We start from the raw sequence: 27141 nt of genomic DNA, 5'->3' as shown, positions 1-27141 counted from the left end.
TTGACTTAAGGTCCATTTAAGCTTCCTTTACAACAGATTTGATTCTCTCTACAATCCTTACCCACTCCCCAGTTTACAGACCAGTCTGTGCTTTCACCACCTCCAGCATTTTAAGGCCCATTTATGCTTCCTTTCCGTACATTATTACGTATGTCTGTTTTAAACGTCACTGACCTCATACTTTCATGCATCCCTTATGTTAGCATGGTTGTTAACCAATACCTCCACCAGAGGGCAGGGCAAAGTTTAAAATTCACTTCCGTGTTCAGACATCAGTTTCAGACAATACCAAATACGGTGACAGTGGAGGAGGTCATGACAACATACATTCTCAGAAAGAATCATGAAAGGATGCAGCGCAGTAGACACCAGTGGTCTGTGCATCCATTAAATGTGTTGCTTCTTCTTCTTCTTTGTTTCTTTGGCAGGTCGCACAGCAGCTATACTGCTCCTCAGCAGTTTCCTGTGGTACTACTCCATTTGCTCCTTTGGGGAATGCATCCGTAAGGGTGCCCAAAATGGACCAAATTGTGCACATAAACAACACAGAAATGATCTGTATGTGTCTTTAGCGTAGCGCCGGGCTATCCAGTCCGGTTCTATGAGGGCCGCAGCCCAGCAGGTTTTTCATGTATCCTTGCTTCAATACACCTGCATCAAACAGCCAATCAAGTTCTGCACAATGACCAATTAATTTGACTCAGTTGTGCTGAAGCAGGGATACATGGAAAACCTGCTGGGATGCGGCCCCCATAGCACCAAATTAAATAGCCCTGGCATAGAGCATAAATGGTCCTTTAGTGAATTGCCGAAAGCCACTACAAAAGATGTTTCTGGTTGTCGTACTCCATTGAAGATTTTGGTAGTTTTAAGGTAACTTTTGCACTAACTGACCCTTTTTGGATAAAAAGGGTCAGTTTCCTGTCCCCATCAACGCAGTCTGATCTCATGCTGTCATGTTGATTATATCAAGGCATCACAATGAATTGTGGCACAGATGCACCGAACCTTAAAATGCTGAATGTTTCTTCGACCAGAACAACCACACATGACTTGAACACGCAGTACACAGAAAACAGACATCATACTTTACGATTTTTAACACAGAAATCACTATGCAGTATTTGACATTGCTTTGACAAATATGCAATAATAATGAATAAACATGCACCACAAAGCAGACGATTTAACATTTACCGCTACACCTACTGTAGCTAATGTGGAAGTGCCAAGATGTGGGACACTGTTGGCTAACATTGCTGTTGACTTGCAGTTATAATGGAACATTGCTTTTGTAAATGGCTAATTGGCAAAGCCACTGTTGTGCTATTGATATATGTTGATGCATTGTATTAATGTCACAGTGACTATAGAGCTTATTATAAAACAAGCAGTGAACTGCTATAGGTATACTTATCTACAGGTGTGTGTGTGTGTGTGTGTATGTGTGTGTGGTATGCATATGTGCTGCATGTAGCTGTGTGAATGTTTGTGTGTTTGTTGATCCCCTGCTGGCACTTCATAAATATGTTGTCCTATATCTGCAACAGAAGCAACATAAGACTGGCATCTCTAAGTCAACTGGACCATCTTCACTAAAGATAAAAGCTTTGACCCAAACTAGTCTATGGAGGAAAGTAAAAATATCCAAATTCAAAGACTAGCTCCATGCTTTTGACACACAAAGATGAATAAAGTTCGCTGCCTAAGCAAATACTGAAACAGCATAGAACAACAATGCTTTCTCTGTAGGCGCCATCATGGGGCTTCAAAGAAGAAGACAAGGACAAGATGAAAGCCTGAATGCATTGTGGTATTTGAAAAATACCGGCTAGTCCTCATCTTACTGATGTCAAGGTTTGAGCTTTTTGCAGACCATTTTTTCATTGAGATTTGATTGCAAATGCTATCAAGTTGAATCAAGAGTCCTCTGATGTTATAACACTACCTTGATAGTCAGGAGAACAGAGACATTCTTGAATAACAGGACAGATGAGTGTCCAGCGAGTCAATATTTACAAGATAATTACGGGGAAAAGCTGTAGGTATTTCTGTCTCTGCAGTTCTTTCTGCCTTTATTGTCCTTTTTCAACCAAACAATAAACAACATGCAGTAACACGGTGGAGTGCAAAAAAAATTTCCAGAGTTCCAGAAACAACATAAATCCTTCAAAAGTTCACAGTTCACCCTCCCTCTCCCCAAGAAATAAAAAAAACATTTCAACTTCCTCTGATGTCCAGAGATTCTGAAAGACACAGTAGCTAGATGACTGAAGGTTAATATTCACTCTTGGGGGATAAAGAACACCTATTGGGAAGTGGTTTAAAGTTACAGTGGACACACTTTGTTTTCGGGGATGGGAAGCTGGGCAAATGAGCCACAGTCGGTTGGAGAATCATCAGATCTGGGTGAAGTAGGGCCGCCAACGGGAATGCGGGCTGCAATGGCTGACATTTCTCCTGTGTGGCTCTCAGCAGTAATTCCAAGTCGGTCTGTGGTCTGATTCAAGTTGCTCTCTGGGATGGTCCCCACGCCGGTGAAGTGCTGGATTAGGCACTTTCTGAACTGGATAGAAACCAAGAAAAATAAAGGTGTTTAGCTTGATTAAAATGATCTGAAGTTATTATTATTATTAATTTATAAAACTCTGGAGAGTGCCAGGCTGACTTTACTGTGTGCATTCAATCTCAAGCTAAGACAACCGTCCCCCAGTTCATCTAAAAAACACAGCATTGTTGTCAAACTCAGATGCTCATTTAATGGATTCAGACAGAAGCAGCATTCTAATTAGTCCTTGCTCACGTCTATCATAAATATCCCCTTGGGGCCATCACATATTAAATCAACATAATTTAAAGGCCTCCTCCAGTGACAGTTTAACTCTAGGATGTGCAGTTTTCTATACCTCTGAAGACATATGATTAAATAAACAAGTAGTCAGCACTGTTTTCAGGTTCAAAAACAGCCTTTGATTCTTGATCAGTATGATTGTATGATACTAGTTGTACATACTGATTTTGCCAAACTGTTGTACTCAGTATTTATTTAGCAAAGTACTGCTAAATCTTCAGTAAAAGTACCTGGTTAGTTTTATTATTTGGAAAAATTGTCCAGTATGCCTCCAACTGGTCTTCACTATATAGTATTAAACAATACACTTCCCCACAGCAGCCTCAAAAGAAACAATATATTACTATCATTTTAATCTTCATTATATTACAACTGAATAACACACAACACATCTGACAAGCTTTTGTCTTTCCTTTGTTTTTGTTTTTTAACCGCTGGTTACTCTTCTTCTACATGTTAAGGGCCTCACATTGTGTCAGGAAAGCAAATATAACAGTTGTATCATGAAGATGCTCATTTTTTTAAATTTCTATTTCTACTGTTTACAGTTGTTAAAAAAGAGGGGATCCTACACAATGGTAAACATCACCCTGTTCCAACTTCTTACAGATGTGTTGCTGCATCAAATTCAAAATGAGCTAATGTTTTCCATGAAATTGTAAAACGTCTCAGTTTTAACATCTGATATGTTGTTTATGCTCTAGTGGGGATAAAATAGGATGTTATGATTTTTTGTTTATCATTGTTTTCTGTTTTGTTTACATTTTCCACTGTCACATGCTAATCTTGAACGCAAGAGACACATGTCAGGTAGTGTGACATGTGAGATCCAATAGCAATGAAAATCTTATCTTCTGAACTTGGTTAAAATGTACCTGAATGAGAGAGGATCGGAAAAAAAGGAAGAGAAAAGACTTACTGAGGCGCTAGAAGTGGGGATATGCCAGTGAAGATATTTTATTTCTTAGTTTTTGGCGTCCATGATCACTGAAAGGTGTGTGGCATGTTAATCATGCTGTTATATAAACATGCACTTGTCAAACAGATTTAATATTAATCTGACATTGATAAAGAAATAAGCTGCAACACAATGGGTAAATGATGGAGCTGTGTCACACATCATTTCTAATGGATGTCAAATTTCATTTAATGCCTGCCTCCTTACCTTGTGTCTGGCTTCGCCTCTAAGGACAAGAAGAACTGACTGGAGTAATCAAGTATGTACAATTTGGGAAATAGGACGACAGGAAAGTTTCAGACTGACAGGAACTGTGCATCTCTTTGTAACACACCAAGTGGAGTTGAGCACAGCACAAAGCAACATGGACCACAGAAATAGAGACTTTCCAGATAGTGGACACATTTGGGCCTAATCCGGGCTACTTTTGGCACTTTTGGCTCAGTTACAGCACTGGCAAGCAAATTGTGGGCCACATGTGGTCCAGATGTCATTTGCCTGGACACAGCAGTCCCAGATTTAATGATAAAATGTAGGTTGAAGTGGGTATAACCAAAAAGGTGGTGGTCTCCCTCTCCAACTCCACCCTGGATTTAGGTTACGGTAAGTGTCATGTGGGCCACATGTGGTATAGATATGAGGAGCCGGCCTGGGCATTGATTAGTGATGTGCATAGTGTGTTGTAAGCCACACCTGGTGGTGATGTGGCTGAGTTTCAGTAGCTACGCTCGCATAGCGTCAACACCTCAAGATCAATATTGCTTTCCTTCTTTCTTTCTTTCTTGCTTGCTTGCTTACTTTCTGGGGTTTCTTGTTTAATACTTAAGAGTCAGTGTCTTCGTTAGCACTCTAAGTTTGGAGAATCAGATGGCCCCTTGATGTCTGAGCTAAAGCTAAAAGCTTCTCAGAACAGGGACATCGGCAATAGATTTTTCCACTATTTAATTCAAACTCAATCCTCAAAAATTTCATAGAAGTTAAAGCCAATGATTTTTGGATTTTTACACAGATTGGCTGTGTAATATAGTCCATGTTGCTATACAGAGAAACCTGAACCATTTATGAACGCAGATTGTTTCTAACAGGGACCCTGAAGTTGAGGATGTAGTTACAAAGTAAAGCAGAAGTGAAATAAATGAAAGTGGTCTAAAAGTCCAAAGTATAGCTTGAACCACCACAACATATTAAATGTTTGAGATGATTTTAGATGTTGAAATATTTCCAGAGAAGCTTTTGCTCACTTAAAAAAACAATTAATTATCAGATTAAGCTCTTGACCGGCATCTACTAAGGGTAAGACACAAGTCTTTCTTTCACCCAAGCAATCATTGATGTCCACACTAGGTCTTAAAACTCTAACCGACCTTTCTCAGCGTTTGTGATGCCCTTGGGAAAATCCATGATTCCTGACTCTTAATGTCCCAGTTATTTCCACACAAACCCCTTTAACTGCTCCCCTACACCCAGCTATGCTGTTTGCATTGTAGCAATAACACCATGTTTACCACCTTGATATCAAGAAACCAATAAATGTTGATGTTATGACAGTATTGTGGAACATAGCTGTCTTCTCAAGGAATTTCAATCAGTTGCCATTTCATTAGGAAAACTTGTAAACTCTAATCAAATACAACAATTTTTATTAATACAACATATCAGGAACACTTCTACAGGTTGTAAAATCCAGTGTTCTTTCACCACTCAACAGGACCTCAATAATACTAAAGTAATATAAAATAATATAATGACTTATGACTTATAAAATTATGACTTTTTGATAATAGCTGAAAATGTAGAACCTGGGTAAAAACATAAAATATAGCATAGTTATTGTGTGGGGCAGCATCTGTCAGTGGAAGTAGAAAATGTTGACAAACCCCTTGGAGCATTTAGCTGCATAACACTACCTTTCGAAAAGAAAAAACAATGAAGAAATGTACAGACAATAAGGTCGGAAAATACCATCTTAATGGCAAAATGAACACCCTGAAACACATTTACTCTGACCTGAAAAAAGAATAAATCCCTAAAGTCTGTAAAGCGCTCTGACTGCAAACTATGACATTGACCAGACAGGTAAACTTTAGTTTATTAAAACATTTTTAATAGAAAAATAGTCTCCTTGTGTCTGGGGAGGAGTTCAGTGAGAATGAGTTAAGACAGAGGAGTAGAAGTGTGGGTCAAACAGAAATTGTTGTATAACAGGGTAAAACAGATTATATAAAATACTAAGTATTCTTGTTTGAATACTGCAAACAACATTTCCGTGGTGGAAAGATCATGCTTATTTCCGATCATGGTATAAAGATGTGCAGACTAGCATATTTATGGAGGTACTTTTATGTATTTATGGCTACATATTTGCTATATTTGAGTCAGTTTAGTTGGAAGTAACAAAATCACCATTTAGAGTGTGAGAGAAACAAAGACGACTGATCGTTCAACTTGCCAGTTTACATTGAAATGGAGGACTATCCATACTCTTTGCCCTGCGAGACGGAAGAAAAAATAGCCAAGAAAAGAAAAAGAAATAATAACCGGGAGAAAACAAGAGTGTACATCGGTGGATTTACCAGATGGAGAGAGACTTCAAAACTGATGCGGAGGTTGCAGGTTTTCTGCTGGATAGGGATAGGTAGGTTAATTCATGCTGTCTTTTAACTCTTCTTTTCCGCTTTCCTGGCGATGATGAAAACGGCTCCCATGCAGCTGCTATATACGCATGGTGCTGTATTTTTGTAAATAAGAATTTAACAGATTTTCTAACTATGTTACTAGCGGTATTAAGCCTCTCTTGTTTATCTTCTCCTCCCGCGTCTCAGTTACTGTCCTCTGGTTCGCAGTGATTCAACGTTGGTGCTATTTGTCCCTTACTGGCGGCTGTAGTTTCAAGATGGCAGACCATCATGGCACTTTCCTTCTGGCTTACCCGTCATTTGTATAAAGAAATCTAAAATTCTTCGCTTACGAGAACGTGTCAGAGCGGAGGTCATCATACACCAATGATAAGCGTACATGAAAACATCGATTTTGGCCAGTAAACAACAAAAAATGTTTGAGTTCAGGTTGATTGTGGTTAAAAGTTTATGAGGCCACATTTCCTCATGAATGTAGCAGGTATGGCTGCATCTTGTTGCTATCTAAACATAAATTTGTCACTTGGACTCCATTACAGACCTAGTCACTGTACAAAAAGCAGAGTGTTAGTACCTTTTTTGTAGTGAGAATTATAAGAGGACATGGTTTCAGCTTATATGTGTTCTGCTTTGAACATTTCAACAATCGTAATCTGGTCAGGGTCATGTTTTTTTTTTGTTTTCTTTTTGTTTTGTTTTTTGTTTTTTTACTCCAGGTGGAATGAAGACACTGTAAAGAGCTACTCAGAGATACTCAGCTACATTACCTCCCACAAAGCTGTCCTTGGTGGAAGTTGAAGTAATTTCATGTGTGAAGCATAAGCTTAGTTAAAAATTTCCTTTATAGCCTTTAAAGCTAAGTATCTTATTATTCACTATATATCCCAAATTGTAGGCAAGATTTAAAAGATATTTTGGCTCAAGGTCCACTTTCCAGTTACAAGCAAGCAAGACTGTTCTGTGAATTCGAGACAAGAAATACTTGAGCCGTATTCAAACTGTCTACTGGTTTAGTCAGTCCCTACAACTACACTAAATATGTTGCATTCCAGAGACTACATGGGTACTTCATAATAACACACCACATATCCACAAATACAGTGTCAGTAGGAGACATTCAGGCTAAATCTGAGGTGGTGGCATAAACCGGCTATGTTTGGTTGAAAACACCCATAAATGTAAATTATATGTATATATGATGAAAACCTATTACCAGGCTGGAGTTGGCAAAAAAAAAAAAAAAAAAAGTCACTTTATTAGCTGAGGGGGGTTAGAGGGTATCACCATGACCATGTGGATACAGAAAAATATGTCCGGCTACCTAAGTGTATTGAGCTTTATTCACCTTTAAGAACATTTTTGGGCTACTATTCTCTGAACTTTCTTTATTTCTTTTGTTAATTTATCTTTAATTTATCTAGTCATTAAATAATTTATTTGTTTATTTTGGCTAAAAATTAAATAAAATGTAGGCTTACATGTGTGAAAAAAATTGCTGTGTGATTCATTGTGATGCTTTAATGTAAACACAAAAGAAGAAAGAAAACTAAATAAACTTATATCTTTATGTAAAACTGATGTAAGCTTCCAGATCCAGATGCAAGTTTCCCAAACATCACAACCAAGAGAAAAACCAGAGTTCCTTTTCAGTAATTCGTCCGTAAATTTCCATTTATGTTTCAGTATTTTCTAGCTTTACTAGATATTGGAGACTCGGATCTAAAACAAATTTTTAGCTCTAAAAGAGAAGACCTATCCTAGGGTAAAAAAGGATGTTTGGTTACCCTACGTAATACATGCAGATCCATGTTCACCAATGAATTGGGCAGCTTCTGTACACTACTTTTGGTGTACCATGCTAAATGTTAGTACACTATGTATTGAATAAAACATTTTATTCCAATTCAAAGCTACAAAATGGCTGATTTACTCCATAGTGGACTAATTTAATGGATGGACAACTCAAAAAGCAGCCTGGGAATTTGTTTCAGCCTGAGTAGACCAATTTCATGCATATAGGTACTGTTTCTTTTCAAATACTTCAGGTCTAATTTGACTTGCTTTATATCTAGATCTGCTATCTTTCACATTGATGAAGTTATGTGACAGTGAAAGAAAATCCTGTTTAAAGCCCCGTGAGATATGGATTTTATTTGACCCATTTGAAATGATACACAGATGAAGTGCTGGACAAGCCTTTTGACCTTTGAGATCACTGCAGGCAGTCTCCCTCTAAAGCTACGAGTGGTGTTACTCATGCATCATGGAAATCCCCTGAGACTCTGTTTCACCTCACCTTGTTATGCAACCCACAGACACAAAATCAAGCACAAGTGGCCACCTGAAATAATGTAATCACTAGCTGCTTGTCTAAATTAGTTGTGTTTAAAACTAAATTTGCTAACTAATTTACATTTACATCTAGTCAAGGTCTTTGTGGAGATACTAGCTGACCCAGTTTAAGAGCTCAGAAGTGGGGTAATCACATGGACTGCAGACTGCATGCAGTTCCTTGGCAAGAGACTGATTTAGCCGCTGCGTTAAGCTCATATGCATATAGCTGGCCTTCCACTCTACTTTCCAAAAATAGATCACTGAAAACTCGTCCCTTGACAAGTGTCATACTTGGTCATGTCTGCCATAGCGTGTCTCATCAGGTTTTATATTCGTGTTGCATGCAGCACTCTAAAAGTCCTGCTGAAGAATAAAATATGTCATGTAAAATAAAAACTGGTCACAGACAGCTGCAAAATGTACAAACAAGGAGGCGGGTTAGCATGAATAGGGTTTTAAAGACCTTTAAAAAGACCGTTTTACAGAAAGTCGCATTCACTATGAAACTACACACACTGTTGAATCCAAAAAGCTTTAAGGGTTAAAAGATACTGAAGTAATATCATGTTTTTGTGGGGTTTTTTTTTATTTTTTTTATGAAGAGATGCAAAAACTAAAGTTAGTGGGTCATTTAAACTTCCGCATTAGAACCAGTTATTCCAGGGGGCTGTGAATAATTTGTTTTTATAGCTCATTTTCTGTTTTGTGGCATGTGTCATTTGCACAACTGCCAAAGTATGAATGAGAATACAAAAAAGAGAACATGGGGGAAAAAGTAAACTTAACCTCTTGAACCCTAGGGTTTTTAGAGGTGTAGTTAACCTGAACAGACCTACCCAAATTAAATCAACAATAACTCAGTAATTTTAAGGTCAATATGCATAACCTAACATCTCAATGGATAGGCAAGACCCTATTGAATATAAATCCAGTGTTGGAAACATTGTGAATGTTAATATGCCTGTGCAAATTGTGATAAACCATAGGTAAAAATAAAAAAAATTATCCTCACCTAATTGTTTCTTTTTTTTACACAGATGAAAACATCATGATAGAAATCATTCTGTGCATAAAGATACCCATACATGCATTCAGCAACTCCTTGACTACAACTGTACAAAGTTTTATGAGAATAGAACAAAGCCCGTAGCTTTTATGCAGGTTTTAGTGTGGATAGGACCAGACGGACTCTCCATTTGGCCACTTGGATACCCAAACTGTGCCAAATTGTGCTGTGTCTGTATTTCCTCCAGAGCTTCTAACACGGCGTATTTGTTTTTTTGTAATTTCTTGGACGTGTTTATTGCTTTTATCCCTTGTTCTAAATGGATAAAAAGTCAAAATGAAGCAAAGAAATGAACGCTGTTTGATATTCGCTCTTTCCGGTGCGCCCACGTGCGTAACGGCAGCAAAATGTCAATGATGCTCCTTTGTTTATGCGCAAGTATTTAAACCTGACAGATAAAGTCTCGTTCAAGTGTAAGATATCGTTGGAAAGCTTGTAAGATGTAGAATTTGACCAGACTTTATTTACACTGCCAACAAAATGGCTGTAAATGGGAGAATATGACATGTTAGCGCATGATGCACTTTCACCATTATGGATTACTACGCTGTGAGTTTTGGTCGAAGAACAATGTGGATAGTATGAAAATGACCACAAAAAGGTAAGGAAATAAAAAATATCGCTGTTTGTGAGAATAGCTTTGGGATTTGGTGTATTTGGTGATAAACATGCTGTCTGATAAGGCTGCTGTGATATGCGAAGGTTAGCTTTGTGTTTGTTTTGAGACTGACATGAGGTGCTTGGCGAATATCTTTTTATGCTTGGTATCATATGAAAGTGCAGCTTTTCTAGTTTCATAAGATTCACAATAAGTTGGGGTGGAGTGAACGGATCACGCATTGGGTTGCATTTTGTTTCGGGTGTTACTGGTTATAGTGGCGCTTTTGTTTGTTGCATATGTATTTTAAAGTTGTCATTAAACAAATACTTTGTTGACTAAATGCCCTTGGAGAGTTGATTTAGTGACATTAGGTATTCTTCTTTGAGACACATTATAAATAAAATATCCTTACATCACTAAAGTAACTTTTTTACACACATGAACTTGTGTTTACACCTGTTGGACCCAACAGTGGGTCTGTCTGGCTTAAGGGGTTAATCAGCATAAAGTATTCACAAACTTTTCCTTCTTGCAGTGTGGTTCTTACTGAAAATAGGAGCGCCAACATTAAATTTAGGAGGATAACGATAGCCCACTAAAATACACAACTTGCCTTTTCATACGTCAGTTTGTTGCACCAGCATCAATGCTGTCACAAATAAAGATCTAGTAAGATCTACAAAATTTAGTAGTAATTTATATCTATCTGTTTTTTTCTCATTTGTGTGTGTGTTTTATATTTTCTTTTCTTTTCTTTTCTTTTCAATCAATAAAATGTAGCGCGACATTTATATACGTCTCTATAGTGCGGCTTGACCACAGGTCCGTAGCAGTGGCAAAACATCGGACTGCAGCCACGTCAACACCCTCACCACACTCGTCGTACAGGGCAGGGAGAGACACTCCACTAACATGGAGACAAGATGGAATGATACCGTTTGTCCAAAGTTTCAAGCTGTTTGTTCCAAAGTTGAGTTTCTTAAATCCCGGCTTGTTCACTGTGTTAATTGAGAAAAAAAAGTTCTACTTTCAAGATCCACCTTTTGCTTCTTAAACATTCTGTTATTAATTATCAGTTTTAAAGAAATAGATTTTTTTAACATTTGTACCGACTACAAATGTCAGATTGATGTTTAGCAAGTCCTGAGTTGTCCCTTCCATTTTCTGTTGCACCTACAGCTGGTTGCTGCTATCAGTGCTGCCTTTTAATCTATTTTAGCAATTATGATTGACTATCAATCCTTTTTTTCTTTTTGCTAACAAAAACGGCTATCCCTGCTATTGAAAGCACTAGTGCTTCTAGCTAGTGCTGGCTAGCGGCAAAAGAGCACCACTAATGGCCAATTTCCACGGGTCCATTCACACCAGGAGCGTGTGAGATGTGGAGCGCTGCAAGTGCAGTCTGCCCAGCTGGATCCTGCTACTATGTCTGATTTCCTATCTGGGCCTATCTGAACTGCTGAGCTAGATGTGTTCTGGACACAGGCTCCATGAAAGATAGACTTGGCGTGGAGACCTGTGACGAGAAGTTGCTGGGATGCTTCTGATACGTGCCGCGCCCGGTGTGAACCGCACCGTTGACTAAAACAACTGCAAATAGCTCCAGAGGCTGCAGCACACATGCACGCGTGGAAAATGGCTTCAGTTGTGGTTATGTGTTGAGTGAGAATGTCAGGAGCAAAGAAAAGAAAGGTGGACATCAGAAGTTGTTTTAGAGTCAAGTCCCAAAGAAATTATTTTCAGTACTTCTACTGAGTTTTTACTAATGGTGAAAATAATAGTAACTAAGCAAAAATTCTGTTTCTTTAGCATGCGTCAGTGTGAATTTGTCTGGTGATAGAATGAAAGCTGCCAGGCAGTTCAGAGACAGGAGAAGATGCTGATGTAGGTGGAAAGGCCGGTGAGCTTTAGTACTCAGAGTTGTGACCTGGGCTACATAATTAATTGAAATTTAGTCAATATATGGCATACTGAAGTGTGTACCTGATCTTCACATAATATTGTACAGTCTTAAAAAAAACCTTGGTACAGATACCTGCAAAATTGAACGATTATAATTTTAACATTTTTTATTTAAATGTGAATAAATATTTCCTCTAACATTACAAATTATATGCAATTCAAATAAATCAAAATGATGACATAGATTTTCTTTAAATTATTGTTTATCACAGTTATACCAATGCCTCTGTGCATGCCTCAGACATTTCCTACCTGCACAGTAACATTATATTGCAAATAAATATCTATCATAAGTGCACAAAAAAAGTGAAAAAACGTTGTTCAGGGACATCTGTGGGCCTCTTTTATGCCCCTACCAATGTCAAAATCAAACCTACATCCTTGTGATAAAAGCAGAAACCTACCAACATCCTTGTGGGTTGTTCCTATACAGAGGAACAAGCTAAAAATCCTCAAAATGAAAGTCCAGGACTGATCTACAGTCACAAGAAGCAGTTAGAGGCAGACATTTCTGCATAATGTAGTCCCACTAAACACATTTTTCTCTATGAATAAATAATAAATAGCTAAAATATTTCTAACTCGTTTCATACAATTCTATTCATCTGTTGTAAAGACTTGTGTACATTTCTCATGTATTTGGTTATGTCTGTGCTCGCCTAGAAAACTAAATGGTTTCTAATTCTAGCCTCAAGCCTCATAGCAATTTTAAGGTGGCCAATGAATTTTTTGCAGAGCCACACATGAATAAATGTGCACTCTGGTTTTCATTGAATTTATTCATTCAGGATGAATTATTGAGAGACAAACTAATACCCCAAATCAAGAGAAAAACATCTTAGTATTCTACAGCAGCTTTCATTTGCCTCAGACATGCACTTTTACTGAAGGAAAGGGCTACATTGAGACTTAAGGTCCAAATTTTAAAATTACATCTAGTTCCAAATAAAGTAAAATATAAACCACGTTGGTTTAGATTTTACTAAAAACCAGAATAGACTTTTAGAGATATGTCTTGCCATAAAAGGGCTGACCACTGAGACCTGTGCAACATGAAGACGTCAAATACAGAGCTATGCAAGAGCTGAGAGGGATCATTCCTGCCCATAGATCAGACAGGAGAGGGCCAGTCAGATTGTCTGACCCAAGAAATTAAATCCATATCTCTTGAAGGAGGATTGTGTCCAGTCAACAGCAAGTAAATCTCAAACGTGCTTAATGTCAGATCATTGAGCAACACGTCATGTTTAATTAATCATTTTATTTCTTCTAATCTTGATTTCATGTTTTTAACTTAGACACGGTTAGACAAAAAAAAAAAAAAAAAAAAAAACAGGTAATGCAGTCCTGATTGAATCGGCTCCACTTGGAGCCAATTCCGTGGAGAAGTGTCAGCAATATTTAAAGACAAAATAGTCACCCACAAATTGTCATTTAGGGTTTTCTCATTATTTGAGAATGTGTCACTTAAAATGGAGCCAAAACAATCTTCCATACTGTATATCATCCTTTACCAGCCACCACAGAATCATATTATTGGTCATCTTACTGAATTACTTTCAGTTATGTGCACTAAATTTGACTGTCTAATCATCGAGACTTGAGTGTGTATGTGGATATTGCCAATGACAGCCACGCCAAGGAATCCAATGCTCTTCTTGAAACTTTTGATCTAACTCAACATGTGAGTGAGTCTACTCATAAGAAAGGCCACACTCTGGATGTGCTCATTACAAAAGGTGTTATTATTTTAAATGTAAATGTTGTAGATGTTGCTCTGTCTGATCATTTTAGTTTTGTCTTTAACTTGTCTGTTGAGCCTGCAGTTATTCAAGGAGAGCTCATAAATGACACAACAAGGGAACAGTTTATGGAAATTATTAGATTTGAAAATTTTATTTATTAATTTATTATTATTATTATTATTATTATTATTATTATTATTATTATTATTATTATTATACTTTATTAATCCCAGCTGGGAAATTCCTTCTCTGCTTTTTAACCCATCTTACTTATTCCAGGAGAAGTGGGCTGCCAGGCCAAATTTTGGGGAGCAATTGGGGGTTCAGGGCCTTGATCAGAGGCCAACAGTGGCTCACCTCAGTTGCCAGCCCGGAGACTTGAACCCAGGTTCTCCAGACCCAAGCCCACCTCTGTAAGACTAGGCTGCCATTCTCCCAAATTACCTCAAGCTTTGATATTGATGATCTATTAAACTCTTATACATCAAGTGTTCTTAATGTCTTGGGCTCCATTGCCCCGGTTAAGGTTAAAATGGCTAAAAATAGGCAAAAGGCACCTTGGAGAAATCTATGCAGTCCTCATGTATTTCCTCTAGGTCAACTAATATGCAGCAAAAATCTATCCTACTACTATGCAGATGACACTCAGATCTATGTGTCACTTACTGCAGGTGAACATGGGCCTGTAGTCACTCCGTCAGTGCACTGAACAGATCAGTGTGTGAATGTAAAAAAACTTCCTCCAGCTAAACGCAGAAAAAAACTGCAATCATTGTCGTTGGCCCACAGAAACAAAGTGTTACAAGTCACCTTGAGATTCTCTCCAAAACCTAAAAATCAGAATAAAAATTTGGCTGTAATAATCGACTCAAATTTGAATTTTAACAGCCAAATAAAATCAATAACATCAGCAGCCTTTTACCATCTAAAACATATTGCCAACATTAAAGGAATAGTATCCAAAGTGCAAAAATAAACAGTTTCCTAGAGGTTGGTGACATCGGGAAACAAATCTGACTTGCCTGCCATTTAATGATCCCCTGACTTTGAAATGAAAAGTTACCTGTTTGTTCATAAAGACGTAGATGATTGGGTTGTAGACAGCAGCTGTCTTAGAGAAGAAGGCTGGGATGGAAGCCAGCCTGGGATCAAGTTCTATGGTTGGATGAGCTGTAACCAGTATGGAGAAAGCTGCGTATGGTGTCCAGCCCACCATAAATGCCACAATCATCACTACCACCATACGAGTTACTTGCCGTTCGGGCTTTCTGGCAGTTGCTAAACGCCCGTGAGATACCTGGAAAAAAAAAAAAAAGGAAAATTGGTAAGAATCTATTAATTAGGTAGGTCACTTTTATAATAAAACTCAGTCACATGTATCCAGTCATTGGCTCATTTGCCAGCTGTATACCTATCAGCTGACAAATAATGTCCAGTCACGTTCGTGCAGCAGCAGAACACAGCTTTTTATCAACTGACATCTTGGATTTTTACTCAACTTGAACCAAATGACAGAAACAGTAAGCACACAAAATGGGTAAATCCCCGAATCAAAGAAATATGTTCAACAAATTAGCCTGATTTTATGGAAGTGATTTAATATGATTACTTCTATCAGTGCAGCATTAGAGTCTGAATTCTTCAACTCTCTGCTCATCTCTGTCGCTGATTTAAAGGAGACATTTGACGCCCTTTTTTCACAAGCAGACATAATTGGCTTAATGAAATAACTGACTTTCTTTGGTCAAAATAACACAGACAGAGCAGAGAGTCATTTGTCTTCCATTAAAACACCACTGACATGATATTCTGTCAGATCATTTCGGAGGCATGGAGTAAACCACTGGGCTTCACTTCACCACTCTCCTCCTCTTGCTCTGCCTCTTTTAAGATATGTAGTACTTTATAACCATGACAGTAAATAACCACAAAGCTCAGACCACACAGCAAATTGATCTTTTTAGTTTGGTGTGTGTATTCCCAAATGCCTTCATTTCCTTTGTCTGTGGACAAGTGAGCTAGCAGAAACACACTACAGACCGTAACATCTAGTAAATAACACCAGTATGTTGCATATCCTAATAAACTATTGACTTCCTTTTTGTTTTGTTTAAATTTTTAGCAACTAGCATTAGATGCTTTTGCATATATAGGCAGTATTTTGTTTATTTCAACTTGTAATGATGGTACATTCAATGACAAACAGAAAATAAGAATTTTGTTCTGGTAAAACATTTAAAAATGTGCATTATTAGCTCATTTTCTTCTTCAGCGAAATGACCTGCAGGGGCTAAACTGGGCAGAGGCTATCTGGGACTGGGGCCAACACAGAAGCCAGGATCATAAACGGATGCTTCAATCATGGGCAAAAATACTTTCTCATGATTTTTCTGTTCTGAATAATTAAAAAAAATATTTTCAACAAGCCTAAAAATGAAAACTCCTCTGTGGTTCTTTTTCTGCTGTGAAAGACGTGAGCAAGTGATGAGCAACTGAGCATCCTTTGAGAGAGTCAGGGCATGCTCGTCAGGCCGTGTGGCTCACTGGGTCACATTTGCACACACAGTGGATTGAAACTCATCCACAAAGATGCTTTTCTGCTCTCAAATGCTGTATTGTTTTTACCTCACAGTGTAAAAATGCTTCTGATGTGGGTTTGTACTCGTGTGTGATTTGCTTCTATGATGTTTATGAGCTCAGTGTTAACTGTGTGCACACTCAGCTCTCATGTGCATAGTTGGTTTTTACACACATGCGTTCAGGAACACCTTATCTGTCAAACACCAAGTTAATATTAAAGTAAACACTACACGTGGCCCTGTATCAACGCTGAAATTCAACCATCTTTTGTCTTTAGTTGCTCATGGCAGGGGTGGATCTAGAAAAAATTTGATGGGGGGGTGATGCAGGGTTACAGACTGGATTGCACATGTAAATGTAAAAGCAAACAGTGAATGAAATGTTTTCATCAACATTTGTTTAGTTAGGATACGCCCACATTGTATGGCCTTAATCACTGCTGCATAGATTGATAATTGATCATGAGAAAAGCTTTAAACAGGTTTTATCTGGTTTTTTTCAACATGATTGGCTGTTTCACTTTAGAAGTCACATCTGGGGGTTTTATGACTTTTCACCCTCTTCATAAAATGTAAACAGTTTGGACTGATAAACATAATCACCATAATAGAAAATAAAATAAATGATCTTTTCTTGTCATCATTGCTGTGGCGAAATTACTATTGTATCAAATTGTCTGTAAATTAAATTAGTTACTGTGCATATTACCCCATCACCGCCACCAAATCAAAGCCCCCTACCCCCTACCCCCCCCCACACACACACACACACACGGCAAATCACAGTTTAATCCCTGGTGAACTGCATAACTAATGGGATTTAATGTTAACAGCAAAGGTAAAAAAAAAACTAAATACTGTATGTTTTCAAGCAATGTTAACCTTTGTTCTCAGAAAACACTGAAATTAATCATTTAAGCTAAAGCTAACATATTTTGTCCTGTCAAAGCATCATAGCTGTGGTACACTTGTACAGTATGCCGTATAAAAATGTAAATTTTCAAGAATAATATTTTTAATGTGCATTGCGTGAGACAACTGACCTTTCTGAGCTTGCGGAGGAGCCTCCCATAGCAGTAGAATATCACTCCAAGAGGCAAAATGAAACAGGTGGTGAAGAAAGTGATGATGTAGCTGTGAGCTGTCATGTTGGTTGAATACCTGAAGAAAAACAGAAAATAATGTGTCATTTTAAACATGCCGTTATCCACTGTCACAAAAAAATTTAGCAAACCTTTGCTGGTTTTGATAAAGATACAAACGGATGCATTCCACAATCAAAGCTGCTGTTTCAGACCACCCAAGTGTCCCTTTAAGCCAAAAAAAATAAACAATCTCATCAATTCCCAGTTATGAGCTTCGAAATTCAGAGGCTTTTATGCAACTCGAGAGGGAGATGACAGTTTTGCACCTCACGTTAGCTACAGCTAAAAGGGAAGTCTCACAGCTGAGACAAATCTCCATGAACTACTTAAGAGCCCAAAGGACACTAATTTAGTCTAATTAAGTTGTTTCCATAAGAACACCTACTACTTTCAAATGAAACAAGCTGCAGATGAATGTCTAGGGGTCCAGCTGGCAGACGGAGCGGTGTGTGCATGTGTGTTTACAACCATCTATCTTAATCTTTATTGAACAAAGAAAGTGTGACTGAGCTCAGCTTTCTGTCAAGCATTTCATGCTTCATTCTTCAGATTTTTTTGGCATGCGACACATGAAAAAAACACACTCAAGAGGCAGTCTGAATCTGAAGAAATCATTGAGTCTAACATGCCAAGCAATATCATGTTAGAAAGACGTGCAAGATGTGTAAAATCGTTTTTAAAATGTGCTGCTAGAAATTCTGGCTCCAACTCTAAAGAGTCTGAAAATGTCAATATCTATAATGTTCTGGGGCGCAACCCCTTGAATCATTCATGTTTTCCCCTTCATTCAAAGCCCCTGAAGACACAACATAAGCATGCTCACTTTTCTTCTGATTGAACCCTTAAGGCCAATTTATGCTCCCTTACGTGCGTGAACAGGTATGTCTTTTTCAAACGTCGCTACACTAATACTTCTACGCATCCTTTACGTTGCCATGGTAGTAAATACATGCACATGAACACTAGGGGTCAGTTGTTCAAAAGATTTAATCTGGATAAAAGATATCCGGATTTGGGAATCCCATTTTTCACAATAGAGGATCACATAAACCATCTTACTTTTATCCAGTTGCTCAAAGCAGCATTGGACTGGATCACCCTCTTTCAGAATCAAGGTTTTCAAAATCACCAAATCCAGATTACCAGAAAACAATGTGGGCTACCAGCTATGTAAAGAACAACAGGTAGAAGAGCCAATATGGTGTTGTTCATTTTAAGACAACACACAAAAATGATAAACACCCTCTTCTATTTATGATTGTATGACTTCTCATCTGAGCCACAACAAATATAAAACAAATTCATTAACAACTACATTGTGGTTAAATAAAAAAGGCTCATAGTCCCTCTCTGTGACAATGTTAATGCACCTGAGCCTCATGTTGAGAAACCAGACCAACCTTTGGCTTTCTGTCAGAATGAGGGACTGGCAGGACGTGTGTAGGGGATGCAATTGTTAGAAATGATTTTTGAAGTGATGAATGACAGAAAAATAGATGATTTTATTTGTGTTTGTTATTGAAATGTGTTTCAGGATTTATTTCATGGGGACCAGCTCATATTATGAGTTTATTTCTGCTGTACTATGCTGAAAGGCCTATGCCTTCTTTATCTACTTTATCAATTAAAAAAAAAATAAATAAATAAAACAGAGCAAATTATGCACATAAATGTTCTGTATGTGACTTAAGTGTAGAGCTAAAATGGGCCTTTACAGACAATCGTGGACACTTTGGTTGTGATCTCTGGGCTTCTATCAAAATGTTTGGAAGACAAAAAACAAAGATACTGTCAAACTTAACTGGGAAACTGAGCAATGTCCAGAAAAAAAAGTTAGTTAAATGAGCGAGGGGTAGTGGGCTAATTATATTCTACATGTGCAGGTTTTTCTGAGAAGTCAAGGGTTATGAAATGGCAGACTTCATCTTTGGTCTTGGTAATAAATGTTGTAGACAATGCCCAAGGACTTCAAAGAGTTTGAAAGAAGTTTACTAACATCAAAGTGATAGATTGTATCAAGTTTCTGACCCTGGCTGGAGGTTTTTCTAGCTTCACAAGGTCCTATGTTCTCCAGAGTAATACGGTGCATAATGGGAACAGGGGTAAGGAATTGGATTAGGAGGGCTAACTGAATATTACATTGCAGAATAAAGATACCCTGGGAATGTACATTCACTGAAGTGAGCAACCATCTTCTGATAGCTTGATGATCCAATCTTCCCATGCATAGTCCTACAAACTCCTTTGGACATTCAGAAGCCTGCCAGTGCAGTCTGCATGTCTGCAGTGAGAACAGGGTGCAAATAAATTAAGTTTTTAAAATTGTCAGGCTGTGCCATGTTGCAGCAATCTGGACCTCACACACCTGTGCCGTTCTACTTCCTGCTGGTAACCAAATGTTTTCTGATCACTCATGCTGCGTACATCCAGAAGGGGAACAGGCCATCCATGTCACGGGAATCTTCATTAGGGGATCTTTTAATTGTATTGTCTGAACCACTTGTTCTTCCATCACTTCATTTGAGCAATGGTTCTCCTACAGGGCTAGAGACAAACACTCAGCCCCATATCTGTGTGTCTTTGATCAAAACAACAAAATAGCATTAGCCAGATGGCACCCTGAGGGCCAAGGTAAGAGCAGACCTGTGTCTTGGCTTTTTCATAAAACACATTAATGTGAGCTTATACGTCTGAAGCAGCAATGTAAATCTGAGCTGCAGGGCAGAGTGTAGGATGTCTACGATCTTTATCTGTTTGTGTACAAGGCATGTGGTAAAACACTAAGAAACAGAGGGTTATTTCTGAGTCATAATCAGAGGAAACTAGACTGTGAAATGTAACATTGGTTTTAATAGAATATTTATACTGGATATAACTTAGTTTTAATCTAGTTGTTAGTAATACTAATCTTAAATAAGTTATATGAACTTTGGAGGGCAAAATGTTAAAAAGATGAACGTACTTAAGTTGAATCAGTGTAATTAAGATAAGTATGTAAGGAATTGTGTGTGCAGGAGCAGGATTTCCCACAATGCTGTTCACTTCTATCAACAACAAATTAAAGCTAATTCACAGTATAAACACTTTGTACTTTTACTTCAACAAAATAGTTGAAATTTCGCAACACATTTTGAAAGTACTTTTTTATTTTTGTTTTACCTCTTTGGTTTATTAGTAATTCAACCGATTCAAAAAGGTTTCAATTGATTTCAGAAATGTGTAAAAATAAATAAATAAATAAATAAAATACTGTCATGTCTATTTTCCAATCATAAAAGTTTAAATGCCCCAAATTTTCTCTTGTTTAGTTTTCTTTTTTCCTTCTTGTTTTGTCGGAATAATAAAATGTTAAGAAAAAAGTAAAACAAACATTATCCCATGTCACCCTTGTCGATCTCTACCTCCAGATTACCTGGTGTGAGGAAACCAGTTCTTAGTTAAAAGAAACAGTCCATATTGACCTCGTATCAACAATGATCCACCTTTCACCAGTTCCAGTGTACAGACATGTTCTAGACATAAAAATACAGTTTACGCGTTAAAATGTTGATTGATGATGAAAATAAAGAATTTTTATTTAACGTTGGTATTGTCATGTGACTGTTCTCCAGTTTGCCTACTGGCCATCCCAGTGTTTAAAACCAGTTATCCAGGCAGCTGCTTCACCGTCTCAAAGACGTCTGTAGTCTGACATTAGTTTGAGCTGAAACCCCTCCCACACCCAGTTCCTGCTGCAAAGCAAGAACAACTTTGAATCCATCAGCTACTTTAAGTAAGCTGGACTTGAAACCATCATGCGGGTTGAAAAAAAAAACATTTTGTGAAGCATTTCTTATAATTTATGTGAACTTTATCAAATCAAGTTTCTTCCACAACCTCATGAACTTATAGTAAAATAAAAAAGATGAAGTTTGTAAAAGTATGACAAACTAAAACTATCTTAATTAATTGTACTAAACTACTAAATTAAAAAATTTTTTTATTTTTTTAGGCGGGTTTGCATTTATTTTTTTGAGTAAAGCCAACTAGTTAGATTTTACAGTGCACTGAGGGTAGCTTGAGGTTGAAAATATTTAAGTAAGGGTTGGGACTATTTTAGAGGATATATTTTTATTCTAACAGTGTCTCATGTTGAAAGACGTCAGCTAACCAGAAGGTTGTCTTTTAAATTAAAATGAAATCTGAATAAGAAAGTGCTCTCGCTCATCAACACTACAGCGGTGCCATTAAACATACTTATCTCTAACAGCTGGGAGGACAAGTGCATTATCTAATTAAACTTGTTATCTAATTTCACCCAATAATGTTTCCCTCATAAATTAGGTTGCGGAGGACAAACCTGTCACACTTTAGCCTTTTTTAGCTCACTATTTTGGTTTTGAAACTCATAGTCTCACAGCTTGACCAGCATGAGTCCAGCATTTGCAACAGGGAAGAAAAAAAACTTGAGTAAACTCATTTTTATTAGCTAGCCAACACCGAACAGAACACAGGTATTGTTAGCAACTATTTGAGAAGATATTTAGCATTGAACATTTTGCAGCGTAAGAGACAGAAGTGTCCCTTTGATCACACTGGGCTGAAGGGAGGGTTCATTTTGGACTATTTTCACAAGGACCACAGATGTAACTCCAAATGTATGTATGTATGCTAATGTGCTAATCCTGCAGTAAAATGTGCTGGATCAGCTTTACACGATGATAAGACCTCAATGTTTTAGTCTGACTTAAAGTGGTAAAAACAGAAGGGTCCAGATGTAACTCACAAACACTAAACAAGTGAATTTCTCCACTGTGAGATAATAAAGTCTAATCTAATCTAATCTAATCTAATCTAATCTAAATAAAAACATTTATCCTGCATTGGTGCATGATCAATGCTAAAAGAAAAGGCTGCAGCGATGGAAGTTCACTTCATCCAGATCACACACACAAACTATTTTCTCTTCCTGCTCAGTTGTGTGCTGAGCAGATGGCTTTGTGTTTTGATTTTAATATGTCCTTTAAAACTTGTGCTGCCATCTTTTATATAACTGGATTAAAAACAATTGATCCCGGCACTAAAACTTGCATTTAAAATGTTGCCTTTGCAGCTTGCCTTCTCAGAAATAATTTTCTGCTTGCAATCGGTGATCCGCAAGCTTTGCTGAATCCAGTTTTTATTGGACTAATTTCTCTAGTAGTAAATCTTCCAACAGTGCATCCACAGGAAGGATTAAGTGGGAAAACATGTTCAGGGTATTTTTGTGAACTGATCACATAATAAAAACATTTTTCTTCTCAAACACTTATATTTTCACAAGTTATATGACTTATTTTCTCACCAATCAGGCTCACAGGTGGTTCCGATCTTGCTCACTGTGTATCTGTTCCAGCCCAGCACCGGAGGGAAGGTCCAGATGAAGGAGAAGGTCCACACGAACAGCAGACCCAGGATCGCATGCTTGGCTTGCAGTCGGATGTTGCCCAGTGGCCGGCAGATCACGAAGAACCGCTCAAAAGACAAAACGGCCAAAGACCACAAGGCCACGATCCCTAAAATAAACAGCAGCACAGTGATGATCAGAAACACACATCACTGATTCTCAGGCTTTATTTAGACCATTTATTCTCATTCCCTACTTTAAACAGCCTTAAACCCAAAATATAACTAATAACATGAGCTCATAATGTGCATTTTTGCATTTCTTTGCCATCCCCACAACAATCAGACGCCTCATTCGTTGCATTAGAGCTACTGTATGTGTTTTGGACTTCAAAATGGGATAGCCTAGTTCTTCATTTTTGACAAAATATCCCAGTTCGGCACGTGGCAGGGGTAAAAGTGCCTCTGCTGTTGCTAGAAATAGTTTAATGATCTGGGTTGAGTGTATGAGGAGGCCTCCTAATGGGCTAAAAAAAAAGGCAGATTTTAATTGTGGTAATAAGTCACTCTCAGAAACTGGTTAATTACTTATCCCTGCACAGTCAGGTCCTTTTTGTATCTGCCTACTAGACTCACTGGAGAGGACAAAAGAAGCAGGTGGAAAGTGTGTGTTCAGTTGTCACACACACTTTAACAAGAGCATCTGGCAGCTAATTTCACAAGATAAATTAACACCATTGCTTTATTTGAAAGGTTTAAAACTGACCATTAATGGGCTATTTTTTTCTGTAGAAACATGAACCCTGTTTATGTATATTAAGATTTATTCTATTTATCTGTAAAGCACATAAACAAGAAAATAGAAAAGTGGCCTAAAAACAGAAAACATTCTCACACTGAGCAGAATATCAATCAGTGCGTCTGTTCTACTCAAATGCAAGAGATACCTCCACTTAAGGAGCCTCTAATTTGCTACCCCTACACCCCAACATACACACAAGTTGTAAGAACACATCAGTCAATCACCCACAGCTGCTGTGGGATACGTTGGAGAGGCTTTTGACCCAAAGTCTCTCTAGGATGTGAGACTTACTTCATCGATTATACATCAGCACGTCTTGCGCTCTTATAATCTAGTAAGTCAGATTAGTTTAAGCGGTGGACCGGCTTTGCATGCCAGGAATATGTGGATATGTGCTAAACCAATTAATGCCACAAGTTATTTGATTTTATATGCTTCTTAATGTGTGGTAATGGTACTCTTTTGGGTGGTAAGTACATCAAAAATCTATCTATCAGATTTGCACTCAGTCCACACTCATATTCCCGATGGAGTTGTTTAGCATCATATTCTGTGAAGTCTTACAGCACATGTTCGACATTTCAAAGTGACATTGATTTCATAATGTTCTCATTTAGAGACTCATATGGTAATTTCCTGGGAATTCAAATTCCTGTTGGCATACAGCCTGTCAGATTGACAGTCTGTGATCAGGACATCCTCTAACTTCCCGTGCCACTCCTCTATATAACCTGTCTAAGATACCAAAAGGGGGATCAAACAAACCTCGTTCCCAAGCTCAATAAGGAGGGCTTTGCATGATCTGTTCAAGAATTCTCTTTGCTTTTAATTGCAGGCTTCTCATGAGATGCTCATGATCCCACTTTTAAAACCTCTATATGCGGTCTTACAAAGAGCTTCACTGGAGACCACAAAACAAAACCCAGTGACTTAGTTAAATTGGTGGTCACGGCGCTGGTAACCTACTTATGACAAGTCATGCACTGCAGTATGTGAGAAGGCTCCTGTACAGGCTGCTAACATCTGCTGAGCGCATGGCTTTGAATTGAGCTTTACGGACTCTTTGGGGGCTTCTGCTGCCCATCCTGCTATCTGTTTTTGCACACGAAGCGCGGCAGCACAAAGGCAAATGCTCTGCAGGTGCTGTTATAAAGAAGAAAGAAAAATTCTCAGGTAATCTCCACCAGAGGCATATAAAACAATATCAAATTACTTTTCAGACGCACATTATGGTGGGTGTTATTTTCTCTCCACAAACTTGCCTGGCATCCTGCATATTTAAATTTGTAAATGAAGCAAATTGCACTTAAACTTGAAAGTGAGTAGTAAGAGCTGGAACAGACTCTTATTTCTAGATCTTCTCTACTCACTGAACCTTATTTAATATCCATAAAATCTTACTTTAATACATATAGCTACTTTAGTATAATTTCCTGTTTCACATTAATCATCTTTCATATCAGAATCATGAAAAAAAGATGGATTTTGATAAAGTGACTTTTCTGTCAGATGACTCATTATGAGGTGATAAAAGTCAGTTTAAATAGAAGTCTGGCATTGTGTGGAGTTGTTAAACAGCATCATCCACCTTTACAATATATATATATATATATATATATATATTTTTTTTTTTTTTTTTTTTAAGCTCCAACACTGACACCTACAGCTATTCGAAATACATTTATCCAGCCCAGGCATAATTAGTACAGAACCTACCGAAAAAAGTAACTGCAAACCCTTCCAAGACACAAGCCCACTTTCCGAGGAAGAAATACCCCCGGGCGTTTGTCAGGAAACTTATTAGTCCACCGGTGAGGGAGACAAGAAAGTCGGCAATGGCCAGGTTAACTATGATATAATTCAGGGGCTGTCTGAGCTGTTTGAATTTGAAAGTGACAAACATGACCAGGAAATTTTCGGTCAGAGACAGCGAGGTGACTACAAACATGAGAACGGCCAGGACAGTAAAGTTCCACGGGGCGATGTTCTTGATGGGTCCGCTGAACGGATCATCTGTGGTGGGGATCTCAGCCGCCACGGTGTAAGACACCGCGTTCACTGACAAACTCAAGGTATCCATTGTCCATGCCCAAAGTACCTGCTACTTGTTTGGCGACCTTAACACGGTGAAAATCCAGTTTTCTCTCTTTTTCTCATGCTCACAACTTGACGTGGAGTCACTCCCGGACAGGTGCGCTCAGCAGCCGTTGCGCCGGGCATCCTCTGCGTTCTGGCGCTCTTTGCTGGCAAAGTTCATGTGCTGAATTCCGCGCTGACCGACGCGCATGACGAAGCAGCAAGCAAGAAAAAAATCCGCCAGATGTGTTTGGTTGTGACAGTGAAATTGCTGCTGGCAAGCGTGAGAGCTGGAGCAGAAGTTACGCGACGTCTTGAAAAGCGCAAGTCCACGAGCGACCGATCTGAGGCATCTTCGGAAGGTCTTATATAGGCGGCTTCTGCATCACTGCTGCCCTCAGGAGAGGCAACAGGACCTCTTCCTGCAGCCCATGCGCGCTTCTTTTCACGGCTCAGATAACAACAAAGTCTCCACGTTGGCACACACTCCGCGTGACACTCTGTACCTCTAGATCGATCCCACTTCTCTTCTGTCCCTTTCCCACAAACCAATGATCTCTCTCGTTGATGATTAATGATTTCAACAACACTTTGTGGTACTTTGTTTCACACAAAATACAATGAAGAAATTCTTTAACACTGAAGTGGAAGCATGCTGAACATAAATACGGGATGAAATGACTAAATTAAAAGCACTACAACTTGTAAAGTCACTAGTCCATTTAACACCCTGCTCTATCGTTTGGTAGAACTAATATTTCAGTAAGTATAACTTATTTTATTTAAAAAATGTGAAAATAAACCTCTGCGCTATCTCTACCACTTAGTTTGGATATGTAATGCCAACAGTAAGTGCTATTTAATCACAGATTACTGTTCAGGTTTTGATCATTTCACTATTGTTCCTACATTGTTAATTATCTCAGCCATTTGTAAAATACTACTAAAAAAATATTCATATTAGTATTGTGCAAGGCAAACTTTAAAGGGTTAAAAACTGTCTTAGGTCCTGCTTGGGAAAA

The 27141-nt window shown here is 38.2% G+C and overlaps 1 protein-coding gene across 1 annotated transcript; it reads right to left on the bottom strand.

Moving 5' to 3' along the window:
* Positions 1-1084: 1084 nt before the first annotated feature.
* valopa (vertebrate ancient long opsin a) lies at positions 1085-26489 on the bottom strand. Its single transcript, XM_042011077.1, has 5 exons — positions 25760-26489; positions 23201-23411; positions 17776-17893; positions 15217-15450; positions 1085-2566 (listed from the first exon to the last, which is right to left on the bottom strand). The coding sequence occupies exons 1-5, from the start codon at positions 26121-26123 to the stop codon at positions 2330-2332; spliced, it is 1164 nt and encodes a 387-aa protein (XP_041867011.1). The 5' UTR covers positions 26124-26489; the 3' UTR covers positions 1085-2329.
* Between the last annotated feature and the right edge of the window lie 652 nt (positions 26490-27141).

Source organism: Melanotaenia boesemani, chromosome 16 (genome assembly GCF_017639745.1).
Source record: "Melanotaenia boesemani isolate fMelBoe1 chromosome 16, fMelBoe1.pri, whole genome shotgun sequence".
NCBI lineage: Eukaryota > Metazoa > Chordata > Actinopteri > Atheriniformes > Melanotaeniidae > Melanotaenia > Melanotaenia boesemani.
This window is presented reverse-complemented; position numbering and strand designations above follow the sequence as displayed.

Bases quoted from the DNA above. Each gene is read 5' to 3' on its own strand.
- valopa (XM_042011077.1), bottom strand. From the start codon at position 26,123: ATGGATACCTTGAGTTTGTCAGTGAACGCGGTGTCTTACACCGTGGCG. The intron at 15,451-17,775 runs GTCAGTTGTCTC...TTTTTTTTCCAG, and splicing joins TCCTCCGCAAGCTCAGAAAG to GTATCTCACGGGCGTTTAGC. The intron at 2,567-15,216 runs GTAACTTTTCAT...GTTTCTATCCAG, and splicing joins ACGTCTTTATGAACAAACAG to TTCAGAAAGTGCCTAATCCA.